This window comes from Neomonachus schauinslandi, chromosome 9 (genome assembly GCF_002201575.2).
Source record: "Neomonachus schauinslandi chromosome 9, ASM220157v2, whole genome shotgun sequence".
Classification (NCBI taxonomy): Eukaryota; Metazoa; Chordata; class Mammalia; order Carnivora; family Phocidae; genus Neomonachus; species Neomonachus schauinslandi.
Genome location: NC_058411.1, coordinates 92061974 through 92082037, shown reverse-complemented (window position 1 = coordinate 92082037; position 20064 = coordinate 92061974). Strand labels below are relative to the sequence as shown.

The 20064-nt window shown below is 39.0% G+C and overlaps 1 protein-coding gene across 1 annotated transcript in view; it reads left to right on the top strand.

Annotated features, from left to right (window-relative positions):
• The window catches only part of MYO5A (myosin VA), a 201593-nt gene that overhangs the window by 58543 nt on the left and 122986 nt on the right, over positions 1 to 20064 (top strand). Inside the window, exons 2-4 of the mRNA XM_044918191.1 lie at positions 9360 to 9470; positions 12692 to 12863; positions 15150 to 15294. Of these exons, the coding sequence (XP_044774126.1) occupies positions 9360 to 9470; positions 12692 to 12863; positions 15150 to 15294 (428 nt within the window). The remainder of the gene's footprint in view (positions 1 to 9359; positions 9471 to 12691; positions 12864 to 15149; positions 15295 to 20064) is intronic.

Sequence of the window (20064 nt, the reverse complement as noted above, 5' to 3'; positions counted from 1 at the left end):
ACTCCCCGCTGAGCAGGGAGCCCGATGTGGGACTTGATCCAGGGACTCCAGGATCATGACCTGAGCCGAAGGCAGTCGCTTAACCAACTGAGCCACCCAGGCGCCCAACAGTGGTGATTTCTAATAATAATATTAATATTAATGAAGATACCTGCTACTTATTTACTGCCTTCTATGTGCTAAGCACTGTCCTGAATACATATATTAACAGATTTAATCCTTATGATACCTCCATTTAGTAGGCATTATTATTACTCTCACTGTCGATGAGGCACAAGAAAGCCTCAGAGCTAGTAAACAACAGAACCCAAACAGTCAGGTCCTAAAGCCTGAACCCTTAATACTATATTAGAAGAGAGAACAGACCCAGCTCAGGGATCTGGGCAATTCCAACATTTAGAGGTAGGACGGAGAAGGTGGATTTGACACAAGAAACTGAAAAGGAGTGGTAGAGAGTGATTTGAGGGAACCATGAGGATGGGATGTCTCACAAATCAGACAAAAAATGTTCCAGGTAGGCACCAAGGTCAGTGTCAAAAGGTGCTGAAAGGTGGGCACTTAAAGGACACATAGGCATTAAATGGGTGATGAGGATGGGGGAGGGGTTTCCCAGACTTGGGGATAATGGGAGTAAAAGAGGTAGATATGGAAGAGCCACATGGGGTTTGCAGTTGTTAGAGGGTGAAGGACAAGCCAGGAACAGTGAGAGATGAAGCTGGAGAAGTTGGCAGGGGCCAGATCATGAAAGACCTGTAATGTGTTCCACCTTAGCACCAGACCATGATCTTAGCCAGAAGTGTCTGTTCCCAAAGCTGGGAGCAAAACAAAGGGAGGTGCGTGTTCTAAGTGGGAGGGAACTACATGCTTGTGTCTGCTTGTCTGTATTATCTCCTATAGTGTAGATGTTGCCTGATTCCTTCAAAACTTACCATGTTGAGACCTTTTATTTGAGATTTAAAAATTACCCACGACTTCTTCCAGCACCAAATCATTTATCAGAATGATAGATATTCTGTGTGGGAGATATTCTGTATATTAACATGACCCTGTATCCAGTTCTCTAAATTGGGAGCAAGTGTTAAAAATGGTAGGAAGGTGTGAGTTTTACTTACTTGGGCAACTTTGGTCACAATCAGGAGAAAGCGATTTATTTGGATTACGTTTATTTGGATTATTTATTTGGTCTTATTCTTCCTTATACATCCTAAGAATCTTGAAGTTCAGGATCATCCTGGGTTTGAATCCTGTCTCTCTTCTGTCATTTATTAGCTGAGTGACTTTGGGGCCAGTTATTTAACCTCTCTCAGGCTGTTTGTTGAATGAGGAACTTCTTTAATAATAATGATTATAAAGAATATTGCAAGAACTAAGTAAAAGGAAAGTGAAACAAAGCCTAGCGAAACGAAGGCCTTGTGATGAAGATGATCAATATGGTTCCTTTCTTTGTTGGTGATTATGTTTTACCTTTGATTATTTTACTTATTTTTAAAATTTTGTAATTTATCCTCAAGTACCACTAGCTAATTATAGATGGAAGTAGTAATTTTTCTTGATGTCCATATTAAGATTGTGCTTGTAAAGGGAGACCTAGTTCCAAAAATAGTCTGTACAGAAATGTTAAAGAACTGCAGTGTCTAAAAATATTCATTCCAAAGCTCTGCCATCTCATATAAAATTCTAGAGAAATAAGATTATTTAACTTTCGCTCTTGATGGTAACAAAACATATCCAATAATTTGAAGAGGTCTTATTTTCTTCAAAAGTTTAAAATAATTTCAATGCCTACTAGCAGCTGACAAATTCGATTTACTTTTAAGTCATGCACATTTCGGGGGTGCCTGGGTGACTCAGTCAGATAAGCGTCTGCCTTCGGTTCAGGTCATGATCCCAGGGTCCTGGGATCGAGTCCTGAGTTGGGCTGTCTGCTCAGTGGGGAACCTGCTTCTGTCTCTCTCCTCCCTACTCGTGCTCTCTCTCCCTATCTCTGTCGCTATCTCTCTCTCAAATAAATAAATAAAATCTTTAAAAAAATAAAAAATAAACCATGCACATTTCATAGTACATGTAGGGTAACTTCAAGAGTAACAAAAAAAATAAAAATAATAAATCTTAAATCAACCCTATCATTTTGTTCATTTATAGAAGTAAGCGAGGCTGGAATCATTCACCTATTAAAATATTGATCTTTTAGGGTGCCTGGGTGGCTCAGTTGGTTAAGCGACTGCCTTCGGCTCAGGTCATGATCCTGGAGTCCGTGGATCAAGTCCCGCATCGGGCTCCCTGCTCGGCAAGGAGTCTGCTTCTCCCTCTGACCCTAACCCCTCTCATGTGCTCTCTCTCATTCTCTCTCTCTCAAATAAATAAATAAAATCTTTAAAAAAAAATTTTTTTTTGGTCTTTTAGCATCCTCAGATGCTAAAAAAATGCTAAAAAGAGTTTTTGCTATTATTTTCCTAAACTCATTTTTGGCAGAGCCTCGTTCTATGGTCAGAGCCAATTGGAATACTGCAGAATGGGTGCCAGGCTGATGGCTGTGGCTTTGACACATTATCTTAGATGAGACATTAAGTCTCACCTGATGACATGGACCAGTTTAATAGCTGTTCCCAGTATGATACCAAGAGGAACAATTTTGGATTGGGGAGGGGAGTTTCTTATTAATAAGATCTACTGTTTTAGCAAGGGAGAAGCATGGTAAAGTGGAAAGAATGTTTGGCTTTTAGAATAGACAAAGATTTGAACCCTACCTCGACACAGAGAAAGTGCTCAATAAATGTTAGCTCTCATTCCTCACGATCTTTGACGAGTCCCACAAAGTCGGGGTGGTGTTTGTCATCTTACTTATCAGCAGCTGCGTCCTATAAGGGCTGCAGCTAGGGCACAAGGCACTTCTGTTCTTCACTTCCACCCCTACCCAGAATGCACCATGTGTTCACCTGCAACCCACCTTTGCTCTTTCCTCCCATTTTAGTGTGACCCCTTATCCTATCCTAATGCTCTGGCTTACCTTTCTTCCTGTCTGTTCCCCCACTTTGCTGCTCCAGCAGATGGCTCGTGGAAGTCACATTACTTCTTCGCTTTCTGAGTGAGGAATCTGTGGTAGGGCTGGGAGTGGGGCTGTCTGTTCTAGAAGTGAGGAGTAGCTTCCACTTTAAACATATGAATTATGGGGATGCCTGGGTGGCTCAGTCGGTTAAGCGTCTGCCTTCAGCTCAGATCGTGATCCCAGGGTCCTGGGATCGAGCCCCACATCGGGCTCCCTGCTCCATGGGAAGCCTGCTTCTCCCTCTCCCACTCCCCCTGCTTGTGTTCCCTCTCTCGCTGTGTCTCTGTCAAATAAATAAATAAAATCTTAAAAAAAAAAATAGAGCCTTTTGGGTGGTACAATATTTTAGTATGAAAAAATAATTATACATTCTGCAAGAGCTGGTTCCACTAGAAGGTGGCTTTTAGATTTGATTCACCCTGTATTAAACTGTTACTGCCTAGGTTCATGACAAACCATGTCTGTGGCTTTATACCTAGGGTGTTTGAAAGATTTCTTTCTTTTTTTTTTTTTAGCCAAGAAATACCTGCTGTCTGATTTTGAATATGTCAAATGAGACAATTAATCAAATCAAAGACCCTCCTTTTTTGTTTTATTTTAAACATTTTATTTTGTAATAACTTAATGTTTTTAGAAAATTTATAGACTAAACTTGTGCTCCTTGAGGTCAGGGATTATATTTTATTCATTTTTTAAATAATCTCCTTTAACCTAACACAGGGCATGACAAAAAGCAGGAGTGCAACAGGATATGATTTGTTTTTTAGGAAGAAGGCAAAAAGAATGAAAACAAGCACAGCTGCTGGTATCCTATAACATAAAATGTTCCATTGTTATTCCTGACAAAGCTGGCCTTTGGCTTTCCTTCTCCTGTTGATAGATAGCCAATTATGTTTTTACTTATTAATTATGTAAAATAAACTCAAATATTATTCTTTGAATACATATTATAGAAACACAAATAAAGGGGCACCTGGGTGGCTCAGTCGGTTGAGCGTCTGCCTTCGGCTCAGATCGTGATCCCAGGGTCCTGGGATCGAGCCCCGCATCGGGCTCCCTGCTCAGCGGGGAGCCTGCTTCTCCCTCTCCCACTCCCCCTGCTTGTGTTCCCACTCTCGCTCTCTCTGACAGACAAATAAATAAAATCTTAAAAAAATATGAATTATGAAGGGATGGAGACATGGGTTTGTGTTGTGGGGGAGAGGAAAGAATATTTCATTACTTCTCTACTCCCTACATGTCTGTCTCTTTCCTTCTTTCAAACCATGATTTCCTATGTAACTCAGCCATCTAACGTTGCTTGCATCTTTCTCTATTTCTGGAAATTATAGACCCTTCCAGAAGATTCTGAGAGCCTCTTGCCACTACTTCTTTTAGTCTACCCTCTTAGAGTATTACGTCTGAGGCCAAGAACATTCACATAACAAAGGTTCATTCACAAATTATTATAGGCAAGCCCTGTGTTAAGTGCTGAAGAGGCAAGGATAAAGAAGATAGACCCCATGAGGGTAGGGATATTAGGCACGCAAAGTTTTCATTTAGTGGGATGAGAATTCTAGTGAAGATTGTATGAGGTAATGGGGACATTGAGAATGGAGTGCCAAATGATGAGGAAAGGCTTCTAAGAGGAGGTGGTACTTTAACACAGATATGAGGGATAAATAGGAGTCTGCTGGCTGAAAAAGGGAGGGATTGTGTTCCAGATGTATACATATATTTCCTCCATCTGGAACACAATCTATATACATATACATATATACATATATAATATACATGTGTGTGTGCATGCATGTGTATATATATGTATACATATGTATATACGTGCATTATGTGCTTTAGGGTAGTAGTTCCTGATTTTTTTTTTATACCAAAACATGTTGTAAGGGTTATATGAATTACTTAGTAACTATATAGAGTATCAGGATTCAGAGGAGGGGTTGTTGATAATTCAGGATTTTTCTCCCGCTTCAGTTCATATCCTAGGACACTTATGTATGATAACTTTGTTTGAATTGTCACATAAAGCATTCATCTTTGCAAACATTCAGGAACCAAGGCAGATTCTATGTTGCCGAGCTGCTTATGATTTAATAGGGGAGCTAGGAAAGATGTGCACATGTGCTGTATGAAAAGTGAGTAATATATGTGGGAGTTTGGGGGGAGGGGAGAGAATCACATGGGTCAGATTTTTTTGGGATTCAGGGATTGGTCATTTACTCAGTGCTGTCAGTCTTATTCCCAAAGTGACTGAGGCTTCAGAAAAACAGCTCTTGGTGCCCACACCTTGGAGTTCCTTGACTGACAAAGCACAAGTTAGCGAAATTTCTAGAGAGTCATCTGCATTAATCAAAAACCTCTTGAGTGCTGTCATCGTGAGAGGATACAAAAAGAAAGATGACTGGTGCCTCCTTACGTAAACAGGGATGGGTGTAATCCCTAAGAAGGTCGGAGGGCCATGCTAGGCCGAGCCAGCACTGTTTGCCCCCCTCTCTGGAAGTACTAGTGCAAACATGTCCCCAAAACCCACTTTTCCGGTGCTCTTCCATTAGACTGTCAGTATTAACTCATCATTGCCAGGCAGGCCTTATTTATTTTCCTTGTAAGCTATTATGCAACTTAAATCTGTGCTAGCATTATTTACTCAGATTTTGCCTGTTATCGTAACATTTAGCTCGTCTCCATTTTGTCCTTACTCTCCTTTCTAATCAGGCGTTCCTTTGAATTGTCATAAATCTTCTTTGATGTGTTTACATTTTAATGTTATCTATTTTAAGCCTCTTTATCTTTCATTCATCTCCTACAGTTTGTTGGCTTTAGTCACAGTACCTCAGATTCCAAATCCTTGCTTCCCTTCTCCTGCCATTCCTACAGCAATGTTTACTCTGCCTACCACTTCACAGATCTCTCTTCTCTTAGTCTCCAGCTCCTACCCCATCTCAACTGCGCTTTGTGGCCTCAGGAAAAATCCTGAGGTAGGCCTGTGAAGTTTGCCTTTGCCGCCTCTCGTCCCAGTTCTCCCACCTTTTTTCCATACCTTGTCCTACCTCTGTCTTAAATTACATCAACACAGATGTGCTGCTCACCAGCTGTGGGTGAGGGAGTTGGCCAGCCTTAGACGGGATTCCAAGAAAGGAGTATACCCTCTGGTGTGGGAGGTAGATAGATCCGTAAATAACTAAAATAAGGTCTGAGGTATCATAAATGAGATATTCGAGAGACAAAATTAGAGTAGTGTGAGTAGGAGAAAGGAATGAGGAGCACTGCAGAAAAGCCTCAACCTCTACTAGCTAATTCTGACACAGCAGAGTTGCATGACATTGGACCCTCCCTTGTCTTGCTGGGAGCTGTGTCCAGTCTGATCCACTTTGGCTAGGGTTATCTTTTGCTAACTGCTTCTGTTTTCCCAGGAAATCCTGAGCAGACTTAGTGGGTATGTGTGTCCACCCCTGTGTCTGATTCCTGCCTGTCTCTTGCTGCTGTCTTCCATTTCCAGGCTCCTCATATGATCTCGGGGCCTTGTCCTCCTACTGCAGTCTTCCTGCAGTCTTGCCACTGCATGTGGCTGGACAAGTTCAGTCCTATTTCTCAGGGCTGCTATATGTATTCTCATTGGGGGCCTAGGGCAGAAGGAGAAAGTAGGGTTGGAGGTGACAGAGGCAATAGGAAGGGGCATTGTCAGGTTGGAATTTCTCTCGGTTTCAGCAACTAAGGTGTATATATGTATGTACACTTCCCAGACTGACCCAGTTCTGGTATAGTTGTTTTTGCAGAGTCACCAATCTCATCGGTTAAGATGGAAAAGAACCATAAAAAGACAATGGTAATAATAGGCTGAGTTCTGACCTATTTCTCCTTGGATACTTTCCCAAGAGATAGAGATAGGATAATGGGGAATTTGGTTATCAGGATGATGTTTGGCGTTTAAATACCTTGCCTGTGGTGAGAGTAAGGGCCGTAGCCTCCCTGTACTATTTGTGAGTGTTGTTAACTCCTAGCTCTTGGAACTCTAGCCTTTGAAAAAGTATGCACTCAAGTGTTTCCAAAACACTTGTGGAAATCTGAGCTGGAACTTGCTATTGACAAATCACAGGAAGATGCATCTTTCTAGATTTAGTTGAAAATCTCCTATTTAGAGCAGGTCAGTTATGCTCCTACAAACTCACTTAGACCCATTTCGCTTTTTTGTGCTTTCATCAGTCAGGGTAGTAGGTCATTTCATGACTCTGAATCTCGCATATTACATATCTCTTCTGGAACCAGTAAATCCTTCCAGAGAAAGTCGTAGAAATACTGGCTTTCTAAAGTGAGCTTCAGAGTGGGAGCAGTTGGTACACAGAAATGTTTATTGAATGAGTAACATTTTAGTAACCTCCAGGAAATTTAGTAACAGCTATTACTCAGTTTATGGACTGTGTAACTGGGAAGAAAGTTGTAAAACAAATTGCAGTAACATATTTACAAATAACATTAGCAATCATTTCTTATGGAATACACACTTGGTAACAATCTCAACCTGTACTGACATATTGGTTTATGCTTTTCACAAGGTTTCTATGTATGAAAGCCCTTGAGATGATCTAAATGAGTACTGCTGTCATCCCCATTTTACAGATGCCTGAAATAAAGGCTAAGATGCCAGTATGGTAGTAGCTGGGATTAGAACTCATAACCTAGCTTAGTACTCTTTCTTTTGCACACTGTTCAGACAAAAAGTTTTCATGAATCTGTAATAATAAGAGAAAAGTAAAGCAATGGCAAGTTTTTTTTTTTTTTTACCATACTACTTTTTTTCAATTTAAGATGCCCTTTATTCTGAGATTCTTTCATTAAATACTAAGTGCCCAGCTATGAACCAGCTATGTACACAGGCACTTGATACAGTGTTGAACAAGGCAGACAGGGAGCTTGTTTTAATGGAGGAGGAGAAATAATAAATAAGTAAACAAGTGATCATCTAACAGTAAGTAAGTGCAGGTAGCAATAAGAGCTTGAAGAAAATAAAGTAGAGAAAGGCTGGTGGTGGTGGTATGTTTCTATGTGATATATTCCTGAAAATGAACATCAAGTTTTAATGTACATAAAGGGAGATTCCTTCCTGAGGAATCCAAGCAATCATAAAATTTCTTCAGGGTGGTGTTTGGAGGACTCATTCATGTTAATATGTATTTTTCTTTTTCTTCAGAATTGACCTAAAGTCCAAAATTGGCTTAAGTCCAGAGAGTGTCTGGTTGAGGCTAAAGATTTGCTTCTTCAGGAACCCTGATGATTGATTACCAGACATTTCATGATATTGAGGCTATGAGAGCCAAACTTATTGTTGGTCAGATGTACCATTTTCACTCATCTTTATGTAATAACGAAGGCAAAACACTAGACAACAATACTTTCTTAATTTTTTTTTTTAATTAGCAGCAGAACTTTATTCAAAGAAAATTCCAGATGCCCAGTCTATAAAACAGTTGTGGCTTCAAGCCACAAGCTTACTGTCCTCTTTTCCACACCTTAATGGCCTCTGAGGAATAGTTGAGAAGTCACTAAGTCTTTGCCTAACACAGGATGGAAACCCCAATCAAAAATTCAAATTGTAAATCCTGTCATAAAAGGATAGCTGTAGGGGCGCCTGGGTGGTTCAGTCGTTAAGCGTCTGCCTTCGGCTCAGGTCATGATCCCAGGGTCCTGGGATTGAGCCCCGCATCGGGCTCCCTGCTTAGTGGGGAGCCTGCTTCTCCCTCTCCCTCTGCCTGCCACTCTGCCTGCTTGTGCTCTCTCTCTCTGTCAAATAAATAAATAAAATGTTTAAAATAAAATAGCTGTATTATTGAAGCTGGCAGAGCCACTGTATCAAGCTTCACAATCATGTTTTGTGATTTTTTGAAAGTCCACATTCAGTGAAAAAATAGATTTATATTTATATTTTTACCTAAAGTTATATTTTCAGGTAGCATTTATTATATAAAGAAAATTCAAACTTTAATTGTAGCTGTTTATTCAGAGCATACTTTTTCCTCCAATTTTATTGAGATATAATAGACATATAGCACTGTATAAGTTTAAGGTATTATGTATTTAAGGTATTATGTATTATGAAATTATTACCACAATTCAGAGCATACTTTTCATATAATGTGGGCCTGATGGTAGTACTGGGACTAAAGTACTTTTCAGCTACTAATTTAAAAATTAAATTTCATATTGGCCAAGATTTATTCTTTTGTAAATTGTTTCATTATGAATAAATGATGATGTGTTTATATATTATTGTAAAGTAATTGGTTTGCTAGTTTAATTTTTTTTTTTCCTGTTTGTCTTCTAGTTTGCCAGAGTTTGGATACCTGACCCTGAGGAAGTTTGGAAGTCAGCAGAGCTGCTCAAAGATTATAAACCAGGAGATAAAGTCCTCCTGCTTCACCTTGAGGAAGGAAAGGTAAAAATTTTGCTTTTATTTGTTGTCATTGGCATAAAGTGAAGTGAATTCAAAAGTGTGAGTTTGTTGTGACATACCTGACTTCAGCTGGAAGTTAAATTTTGAATTAATCTAATGTTTTCACTTACTAAATTAAAAAAAAAAATAGCAAACTCAATTTTCTTTCCCAAAGGGTTAATGAAAATGGCAGAACTTTAAAAATCTGTATTTTGGTCTATGAATTTATTCTGATTAGGTTTAGATTCACTTCTAATCCTCCCAAAGATGTGCCTGTTTATTTTGCCTAGGCTAGCATTAATTTCATAGTAGCTAAGAAAACATTGCTTAAGGAGCCAGTCTGAGATTTGATATTTGCTGGACCTAATCATTTGAAAAATATTTACTGACAAACTATCATGTATAAAGCAGTTTGCCAGCAACCAGAAAAACATAAAACCAATTGTGTCTCTATACTTTCCTGTCTGCATTCACTTCATGGGTAGACACATCTCAGTTCTGCCTTTTTGACCTCTCCATAGCATTTGACAAAGCATGTCACACTGTTTTCTTAAAAACCTTTGTGATATTAATTTTCCCTTAACAACTTATAGTCTAGCCAGGGAAACTAGCTACAAATACACGAAAAGTTACATAAAGCATAGGATCTAAAGAGTAGTTCAACACCACAGGGGCTCCTGGGTGGCTCAGTTGGTTGGGTGACTGCCTTTGGCTCAGGTCATGATCCTGGAGTCCTGGGATTGAGTCCCACATTGGGCTCCCTGCTCAGTAAGTGTAATAAACACTTACTATGTGCCAGGCATAGTTCTAAGTGTTTTACTTGCTATAACCCATTTAATCCTCACAGCAATCCTATGAAGTGGGGCTGTTGTTATTACCGCTTTATGGGTAAAGAAATTAGGGCTCAGAGGGATTGCTCAAGATTATACAGGTATTAAGGGACGAAGCTGGGATTTTAAGCCAGAAAATTTGTCTTCATGATTTCTGCTCATAACCTCTCTGCTATGTTGTAAAGATAGTAATGACTTTAGGATGCCTAAGAGGGAGATTTCATTATGGTCTGCTTTGTCAAGGAAGGCATCAAGAAGGAAGAAGGATTTTGACTGAATTTTAAAGGTAGAGAGAATTTGGATTGACAAGGAGAAAGGGGGTAGACCGTGTGAGAATTGGAATGTATTCTGGAGATAGTGAATATAACACGCTGAGTGGGGCAGAGATTTAGAAAGATGTATGTTCTAGTTCCAGGCTCACATATTAAAGTATCTGATATATAGCATGTTCAGAAGTGGCAGAAGGTGCTCTGACATCAATGTTAGGTAAGAGAAATAGATATATTTATGAATAGTATGGCATATGATATGATAAGTAAAAGCAAGGAACAAAAGTAGAACAGAGTTGGGGAGTGACCAGGCAGGCTGGTGAAGGTAAGGGGTCAGGGAGGCATGGTCTGAAGAATGAATAGACGAGGGGAAGTGCATTTCAGGGATCCAGAAAAGCATCTGCAAAGGCAGGGAGGTATGCACAATAATGTGTGTTTGGGGAACTACACAAGTTCCATGTTGTTAGGATGTGAAGTAAGAGTACGGGGCTGGCAAGAGGATGGGGGCTGGGAACCACATCAAACAGGGCCTGGTGATCATCCTAAAACTCTTGGACTTCAAGTGATATGTGATGGGGAGTGATTGTAGTATTTTTAAAACAGAGGAAGGATGCTGGATTTGTGTTTTAGAAAGGACTCATTGGTGGCCGCATGGAGGATGAATTTCAGGAGAGCAAAACAGAGGCAAGATTAGTTGGGAAGAAGGCAGAAGGCAGGGAAGAATTAGGGGAGGGCCTTGAATGCCAAATTAAAGAATTAATTTATTCAACTACTCTGTGTTAGGCACAACATTTGGCACTGTGAGCTATATTTTCTTCGGTTAATTCTCATAATAACCCTGTAGATTGGTAGGTAATATTATAACTATTTTCCAAATAAGGAAATCAAGGCTCAGAGACATTAAGTAGTTCTGCCAGAGATTGTGTAGCCAGAAGTGGCTTTTGTGTATTGCAGGGATCAGTGCAAGGACCAGTTTGGGGAAGGACATTATATCCATAATAAACAGGCAGGTAGAGGTCGAGGGGCAGATGGTAAATTCCTCTCCATCTAGCATAGTTCATTCCAACCTATTTTGAATATTTGACCTCTGTATATCTCTGCAATATTAAGAAAAGTGGCTTTTTACAAAACCAGCTAGTCCTTCTCTACAATTAAATTTCATTTTTTTTCCCTTTTTTACTTGTCATATGTTATATGCCCTTAATGCATGGTTGAGTGACAATTTGCATGCTTGGCTTTTCCATAAAGCCGTATTTCCTTGGCTTTAAAGTGAGTAGTGCTTCTTAAATTCTTAATCTCAGGGTCATGAGTTCAAGCCCAGCCTGGAGCCTACTTAAAAAAAAATTAAAACCCAAAACTTCTGGTTCAGTAACTGGGTTAAAAAAGTCTAAACTTACCTCTGAAACCAATGATACATTATATGTTAATTAATTGAATTTACATTAAAAAATGGAAAAATAAAAAATAAAATAAAATATTAAAGTCTAAACTTCTCAAACTATATTAGCAAAAATTCTTTTTTTTTTTTAAAGATTTTATTTATTTATTTGAGAGAGAGAATGAGATAGAGCATGAGAGTGGGGAGGGTCAGAGGGAGAAGCAGACTCCCTGCTGAGCAGGGAGCCCCATGCGGGACTCGATCCGGAGACTCCAGGATCATGACCTGAGCTGAAGGCAGTCGCTTAACCAACTGAGCCACCCAGGCGCCCAGCAAAAATTCTTTTTTTTTTAAAGATTTTATTTATTTTTTGGACAGAGAGAGACACAGCGAGAGCAGTAACACAAGCAGGGGGAGTGGGAGAGGGAGAAGCAGGCTTCCCGCCAAGCAGGGAGCCCGATGCGGGGCTCGATCCCAGGACCCTGGGATCATGACCTGAGCTGAAGGCAGACGCTTAACGCCTGAGCCACCCGGGTGCCCCAGCAAAAATTCTTAATACAAGTCAGTATATCTAGTGAAAAAGAAGACTTCCATTTCCACCAGTTCTGTGGCTTTGGAAGGTGCCAGGAAAAGAATGCATTTAATAGCTGAGAAGCATATCAGGAATAGAAAATAAGCAAAATATATAAGCCTGTTTTAATTTTATTGCCATGATTTATCCAGATGCTGTATCTTATGCATTTTTAGGATTTGGAATATCGTCTAGATCCAAAGACCAAGGAACTGCCTCACTTGAGAAACCCTGACATCCTCGTGGGTGAGAATGACCTCACAGCCCTCAGCTATCTTCATGAGCCTGCTGTGCTCCACAATCTCAGAGTCCGCTTTATTGACTCCAAACTTATTTATACATATTGTGGTAAGTGTGCCTTGCTGTCTGAGTGGACCATGAACTCTCTCCTCTAATGGACATAGCCACGGAATTATTGTGCATGGGGAAAGAAGGCTGCAGTTGGATTTTCTCCTAGAGAGAGAATCACTAAAGAGTTACCAAAAAAGATTTACCATGTTCATTAGCTAGTTGCATTTTGTGCTGAATAAGCTCTTTTGTGAACTTACATAATTTTGCTCAGAAAAAAAAAAAAGAACTGAACTGGGCCCATCTTTTAGAGTTTCTTCCTCCCAGAGAAGTCATTTGACAAATTCAGTGACAGTTTGCCAGTTTCTTTCATCTCATACAACTCGTACAAGAACTGCTACATCAAGAGTAGATGTCCAAAGACTTATCTTTGTGGTGCAGGTTCAAGAAGTTTAGTGTTCTCGGGACGCCTGGGTGGCTCAGTCAGTTAAGCGTCTGCCTTCGGCTCAGGTCATGATCCCAGGGTCCTGGGATCGAGTCCCACGTCGGGCTCCTTGCTCAGCAAGGGGCCTGCTTCTCCCTCTGCCTGCCTCTGTCTCTCTGATAAATAAAATCTAAAAAAAATAAAAAAGTTTAGTGTTCTCTTGTTTTCAATGCAGGACTGATGACTCACAGTAACTGTTCTTGCTTGATGTACTGGCCTGGGCCCATGCTCATTGCGGTATTAGCCGCCAGTGACCCAGCTCAGGATTCTTTTTCTTTCTCTTAGAAATTAAGTACCATGTGCTTTTGGGTTTTTCCTCTTTTCCTTCTTTTGTCTCTCTCTTTTTTTTCTTAACCTTATTTTCTCCCTTGTCCCTGGCTCTTTTCTCTACTGATTTATCTTTCTTTCCCTGATCACTCTCCTCTGGGTTCAGGTCTGGGATTTCATTCATTTTCTTCTCAGTCTGTTTGCTTGGGTGACCAACTCAGTGCTCATCATTTCTTCCTTACTCCCCTGCTTTGGACAGAGACAGCTGTCTTCTCTTCTTAAAGGAATTTATACCTCTTGTATCCTTGATACTAACTCTTTTTCTTCCCTGTCTATGAACCAAATATTTCTATTTCTCAATTTTCATTTTTCCATTTATCTTTTTCTTGCACATATGTTACCTTCTTGGTGAAGCCTCCCCTGCCTGCCTTATCTAAATCATAAACCCCTACTCCCCTCCTTAGTTTCCGTCTTTTTTTTTTTTTTTTAAGATTTTATTTATTTATTTGACAGAGACAGAGCGAGAGAGGGAACACATGCAGAGGGAGTGGGAGAGGGAGAAGCAGACTTCCCACCAAGCAGGGAACCCGATGTGGGGCTCGATCCCAGGACCCTGGGATCATGACCTGAGCCGAAGGCAGACGCTTAATGACTGAGACACCCAGACACCCCAGTTTCAGTGTTCTTTTCTCTGTTTAATTTTTCTCCTTTTTCTTCTACTACCTAACCTGTGATATTTATTTTTTCTTATCTTGTTAATTGTCTGAATTTCCCACTAGAATATAAGGGCTAAGAGAATAAAGATTTGTCTTTTTTTGTTTACTGTTATAAACCTAGCACTCAGAAAAGACTTGAGGCATACTTGGAGCTGAATTAATATTTGTTGAATGAAGGAGTTCATTAAGTTAATATATACCTACTATAAAATTTAAGGAAATACAAAGAAAAGTATAAAGAAGGAAAAATAATTACATGCAATTCACTACTGAAAAATAACCAGTATTATGTTGACATATCCTATATGTGTGTGTATGTGAGAAAGTATAAATAGATATGAAATTGGAATTAGTCTGTATAATTTTGTGTCATCTTTTCCTATGACATTTAATATTCTTTAAAAACATAATTTGTGGTGGTAGTATAATAATCTGTCATATGATGTAACAAAATATTTGGTTACTCTTCCTTTATTATATATTTTGTTTGATTCTACTTTTCACTCTTGTGAATAATATTATGACAGACATCTTTATGAAAAAAACCTTTGCTTGAATGTCTGATTATTTCATTTGGATAAATTTCTAGAAGTGAATTTTTTAATTTAAATATTATGAAAATATTTAAAGTTCTTTTAACATTGTCATAGTTTTTATTTTTAATAGCTTAGGCCAGTTTTTAAATGGTGTTTTAGTTAGGTCTAGGTGTAATAGGCTCAGAGGCAAAGGCTATGATATATTTTGATCTTTAATAATTTTTTAGTTCAAGATTAATTGAAATCAAAATTTGTGTTAAGTCTGATTCTCACTTCACCAAGTTTGATATGTCCATTAGTATATCATTAACTTCTTCTTTTGCTTTTTTTACCCCTCCCCCAGGTATAGTCCTAGTAGCTATAAATCCTTATGAACAGCTGCCTATTTATGGAGAAGATATTATTAATGCCTATAGTGGTCAGAATATGGGTGATATGGATCCACATATCTTTGCAGTAGCTGAAGAAGCTTACAAGCAAATGGCCAGGTTGGTGAAAGCTCTGTTTATTTTTTCATGACTCTTAATTAGTTGTGATCGTTTCTTCTTTGCTGAGTCACAGATATTTTGAAACACAGTGAAGAGCAACTGGTAAATTATTATTAATAAACAGCCTTGACTATTTCAGATGGCCTGCATTATTATTAAAATAATATTTATAAAAGGACATATAGTTTTTAAAAACTGCCTTTGGAATCTCCTCCCGATCCTGTGACTATGCAAGGACAGATGTTATGTTTACAAATGAGAGGATCAAGGATTGGTGGTTTTAAGTGATACGCCCACTATCCTTCAGCTAATGAATGACAGACTAGAAATAAAAGGCCTAAGAGCAAGAAGAATCTGTCTGTATCTTAGAGAATTAAATATCAAGGAAACTGTGAATTTAACGTTACTCTTATGTTCTAGAGACCAGTGATCCTGAACAGCATCAGTAAAATGTCTTTGATATTAACCATGGAAGCCTAACATTTTGAGAGTAGAAAACCAGAGAAAAAAAGCTACTTTCAAGGCTAGATTTTACTCTTAATAATGTAGTATAATGTAAATCAAAACTATGGATGTATAGAATAGTATACATTTAACTCATTTCTCCAGTCTTCAGGTAAGAACCAGCATATTATAAATACGATGTGGGAAACCCTCAAGCAATTTATGAAGTGGAGAGAAAAGTAATACTGCAGAGGTTTTATTTTCTCCTTTCCAACCAGGGAGAGTGTTTGTACATAATTGGGCCAGCATGTGACAGAAATTTAGAATTATTTCATTGACAGAGTTCATAGAAGTCATTATGCCCTTTTATTAATAAAATATTATTACTTCTAATAATCATTAACAATTATTAAGTACTCTCTCTGTGCAAGGCACTGTTTAATTGCCTTCCATTTTGTTAAGTAATTTTATCCTCACAACAACCTTCTGAGGTTGGTATTATTATTATTATTATTATTATTATTTTTAAAGATTTTATTTATTTGAGAGAGAGAATGAGAGAGAGAGAGCACATGAGAGGGGGGAGGGTCAGAGGGAGAAGCAGACTCCCCGCCGAGCAGGGAGCCCGATGCGGGACTCGATCCCGGGACTCCAGGATCATGACCTGAGCTGAAGGCAGTCGCTTAACCAGCTGACCCACCCAGGCGCCTGAGGTTGGTATTATTATTAATCTTCATTTTACAAATGAGAAAACTTAATCACTGACAAGTTATTTAACTTTCCTAAGGCCACATAACTAGGAAGACTAGCTTTCAAATTCCATTAGTCTAACACTATGAAATATTATCATATTAGATATAAAATGACTAAATACAGTTTTGTACTACATTGCATGCTGTATTATAGCAGATTCTGTTATAAAATGGGAATGAGTGTCAAAAGTGTAAGAAAGGCTACTTTTTTTAAGGATTTATTTATTTGAGAGAGAGAGTACATGCATATGAGTGACGGGGAGGGGCAGAGGGAGAGACTCTTGAAGCAGACCCCCCTGCTGAGCGTGGAGCTCCATGGGGAGGGGAATTGGCAGGGCGGGGCGGGGGGGTGCTCAGTCCCACAACCCATGAGATCATGACCTGAGCCAGACCTAGAGTTGGCCGTTCAACTGACTGAGCCACCCTGATGCCCCAGAAATGTTACTTTTTTAAGCTTTTAAATTCCATCCATCAGCATAATTTTTTCCCTAAGATGAGAAAAGCCCACCCATATTTGACTTGTGTAGTACTGGAGCATTCAGTACAATGTTAGCATCACACAAATACAGCCAGAGAACTGCCAGGCAGAGAGGGTATTGTGTGGAGTGTCAGGACCTAAAGATTGTCTCTGAAAAATGTTATACTGCTCCTAGAGAATGATACGACTTCTTTGAAAATACTAATCTTAAATACGGAAGTTTGGTTCTTAGCATTTTTGTGACAGGAAATCCAGGAAGAGTGTTAGATTTATATGACTATTTCTGGCTGACTGTTTCCTAACATCCCCCCGCCCCCCATTATTCCCCTTGACTCAGACAGTCAATGTGACGACTGCAGGTTTGCTTGTTTCTTTTCCCTTTACTCTGTTTTGTTTTTTAGGCAGTTTTAAAATAGGCTTCAATCAGTTATGATAAGTTCACCATTTATATGAGTAAATCTGTACACATAAAATGTGCTGCAACAGCTAAATAGACCATGTCTCTTAGGCATAAGGTTGGAGATGGATATTGCAGGCTCCTTTCTTATCATCTTTTCCTTGCCGAGTGAGATGTGCCGTATTTACCAGACATTAAACCTGGAGTTTCACATTGCTGGTACTCCTAGAGGCCCCTTACATCTTCAGGGAGTGTATGGTCACTTGTTCAGTAGACCTTTACTGCACACCATCCACATACTGTCCTGGGCATGGCGGACACAACAGCAAACAAGTGAGACAAAATAGACAAAAATTCTTACCCTCACGAAGTGAGGCATGATAAACAAAAGTAAATAAGATACACAGTTTGTCATATATTAATAAGTGCTATCCTGGAAAATAAAGTTAGAAAAGTAGATAAGGAATGCTAGGTGGGCCAGAGGGCATATGTACTAGGCTAGGGGAAAGCCTCATTGTAAAGCTGCCTCCCCCCCGACTTTTTTTCCAAACTTCAAAAAAAAAAAATCTTAAACTTACAAAAAGGTTGGAAAAATAGTACACAGAGGTACTATACACCCTATATCCAGTTTCCCCAAATGTTAACATGTTACATAGCCATGGTAAATAATTGAAACCAGGAAATTCACATTGATATAATACTATTAAGTAATCTGAAAATCTTGTTCACATTCATCATTTCCCCTCTGATGTCCTTTTTCTGGTCTAGGATCCAATCTAGAATCATACACTGCACTTAGTTCTGTCTCCTTAGGCTCCTTCAATCTAGGACCATCCATTAATCCTCTTTCCTTTCATGGCTTTGACACTTTGGAAGAATATTAGCCAGCTATCTTGTAGGCCTTGAGGGCACAGCAGTAGAAAAATTAGGCAAAACAGACTGCAAAAATCCTTCCCCCCCTGAAAGTTTAAGGTTTTCTCCTAATTAGGTTGAGGCTAGCAATGTGCTTCATGCAGGAACCTCACAGAAGTGACGTGCCCTTCATCATATAGAGGAAACACAAGGTGCCAATTACTGGTGATGTTAAGTTTGATCACTTGGTTATGGCGGTATCTTCCAGATTTCTCCAGTATAATTACTATTTTAAACTTTGAAATTAATAAGTATATTATGGGAAAATACTTTGAGATCGTGCATATATCCTGTTTCTCATCATACTTTTACTTTACTAATTTTAACATCCATTGATGATTCTTGCCTGCAACAGTTTATTACTGTGGTGTTTGTCAAATGGTCATTTGCTATTTCCATCATTCCTTCTCCAGGTATGAATAGGAATTCTACTCTTAAGGAAGAGCTATTCCTTTCCCCCCATTTATTTAGTATTTACTTAGTTTTTATTTGTATCAATATGGACTCATGGATATTTATTTTATTCTGTGGATTATTCTCCATTACTATTATTATTTATTTTGTTCAAACTCTCTCAGAGTTGGCCCTTGGGAGCCCTTTCAACAGTCCTCCATTGTTTTTTGATCATTTCCTTACTTTCTAGCACCACATGGCTCGTTTTCTAATTTCCTTGCCCCAGTCCTGGAATTAGCCATTTCTTCAAGGAGCCCTGGTTCCTTTTTGGGGGGGGAATGTATACTTAGACACCAAGATCTGTCTGCTAGGCGTGCTCATTACGACTGGGGCATCATCTCTAAGCCCAGTACACAGGGCTAGGAAATATATGTTTCCCCTAGCCTCACCAACAGAATGTGTTGTCATACTTTTAAAATTTTACCATACTGACAGGTGAGAAATGGTATCCCAGTTTTGTTTTGATTTGCCTTTCTCTAAATATGAGACAGTTGCACATCTTTCCATACACACACACATCTATGTCTATTTTAATGTCTATCTCTATATATTTTAAAAAACATGAGTTCATACTGATACATCCAATTCCAATTCAACACCACAGATTTCATTTTTGTTTTCTCTTTTTCCTTCTTTTCCTTCCTTTTTTGGTCTTGGGAAACTTGGCTCTTATTATCCACAATATATTTACTTCTTTGCTGAATCCTAGAATACTCAAAAAGTAGTTTAAGAAATATTAACCCGCAACCCTGTGAAAAGCAAATTTACCACTCAAGTACAATATTTGTGTCCAATTCATTTTGTCTGTAACCTTATAGAATATAGTTAAAGTTCTGATTTCCGAAGTTACTTAGGTTAGTTCTTGTCTTACCCACTTTATTAGTTTATTCAACCACTTTCCCATATATGGTCCTTCAGATTGTTTTCATCATTCTGCAATTATAAACAATGCTATAGTGAATAACCTTGTATGTATGTATTTCTGTATTTTAAGAAATGTAGCTTCAGGGAAGTTGCTAAAAGTGGCATTGCTAGGTCAAAAGGTAGGTGTAAGTGTAGTTTTGTAGGTACTGCCAAATTCCTTTTAGAAGAGTTGTACTGGTTTGTATTTCTGCCAAAAATGTTCAAGAGTCGGGCGCCTGGGTGGCTCAGTCGTTAAGCGTCTGCCTTCAGCTCAGGTCATGATCCCAGGGTCCTGGGATCGAGTCCCACATCGGGCTCGCTGCTCTCCGGAGAGCCTGCTTCTCCCTCTCCCGCTCCCCCTGCTTGTGTTCCTGCTCTCGCTGTGTCTCTCTCTGTCAAATAAATAAAAAACAAAATCTTTAAAAAAAAAA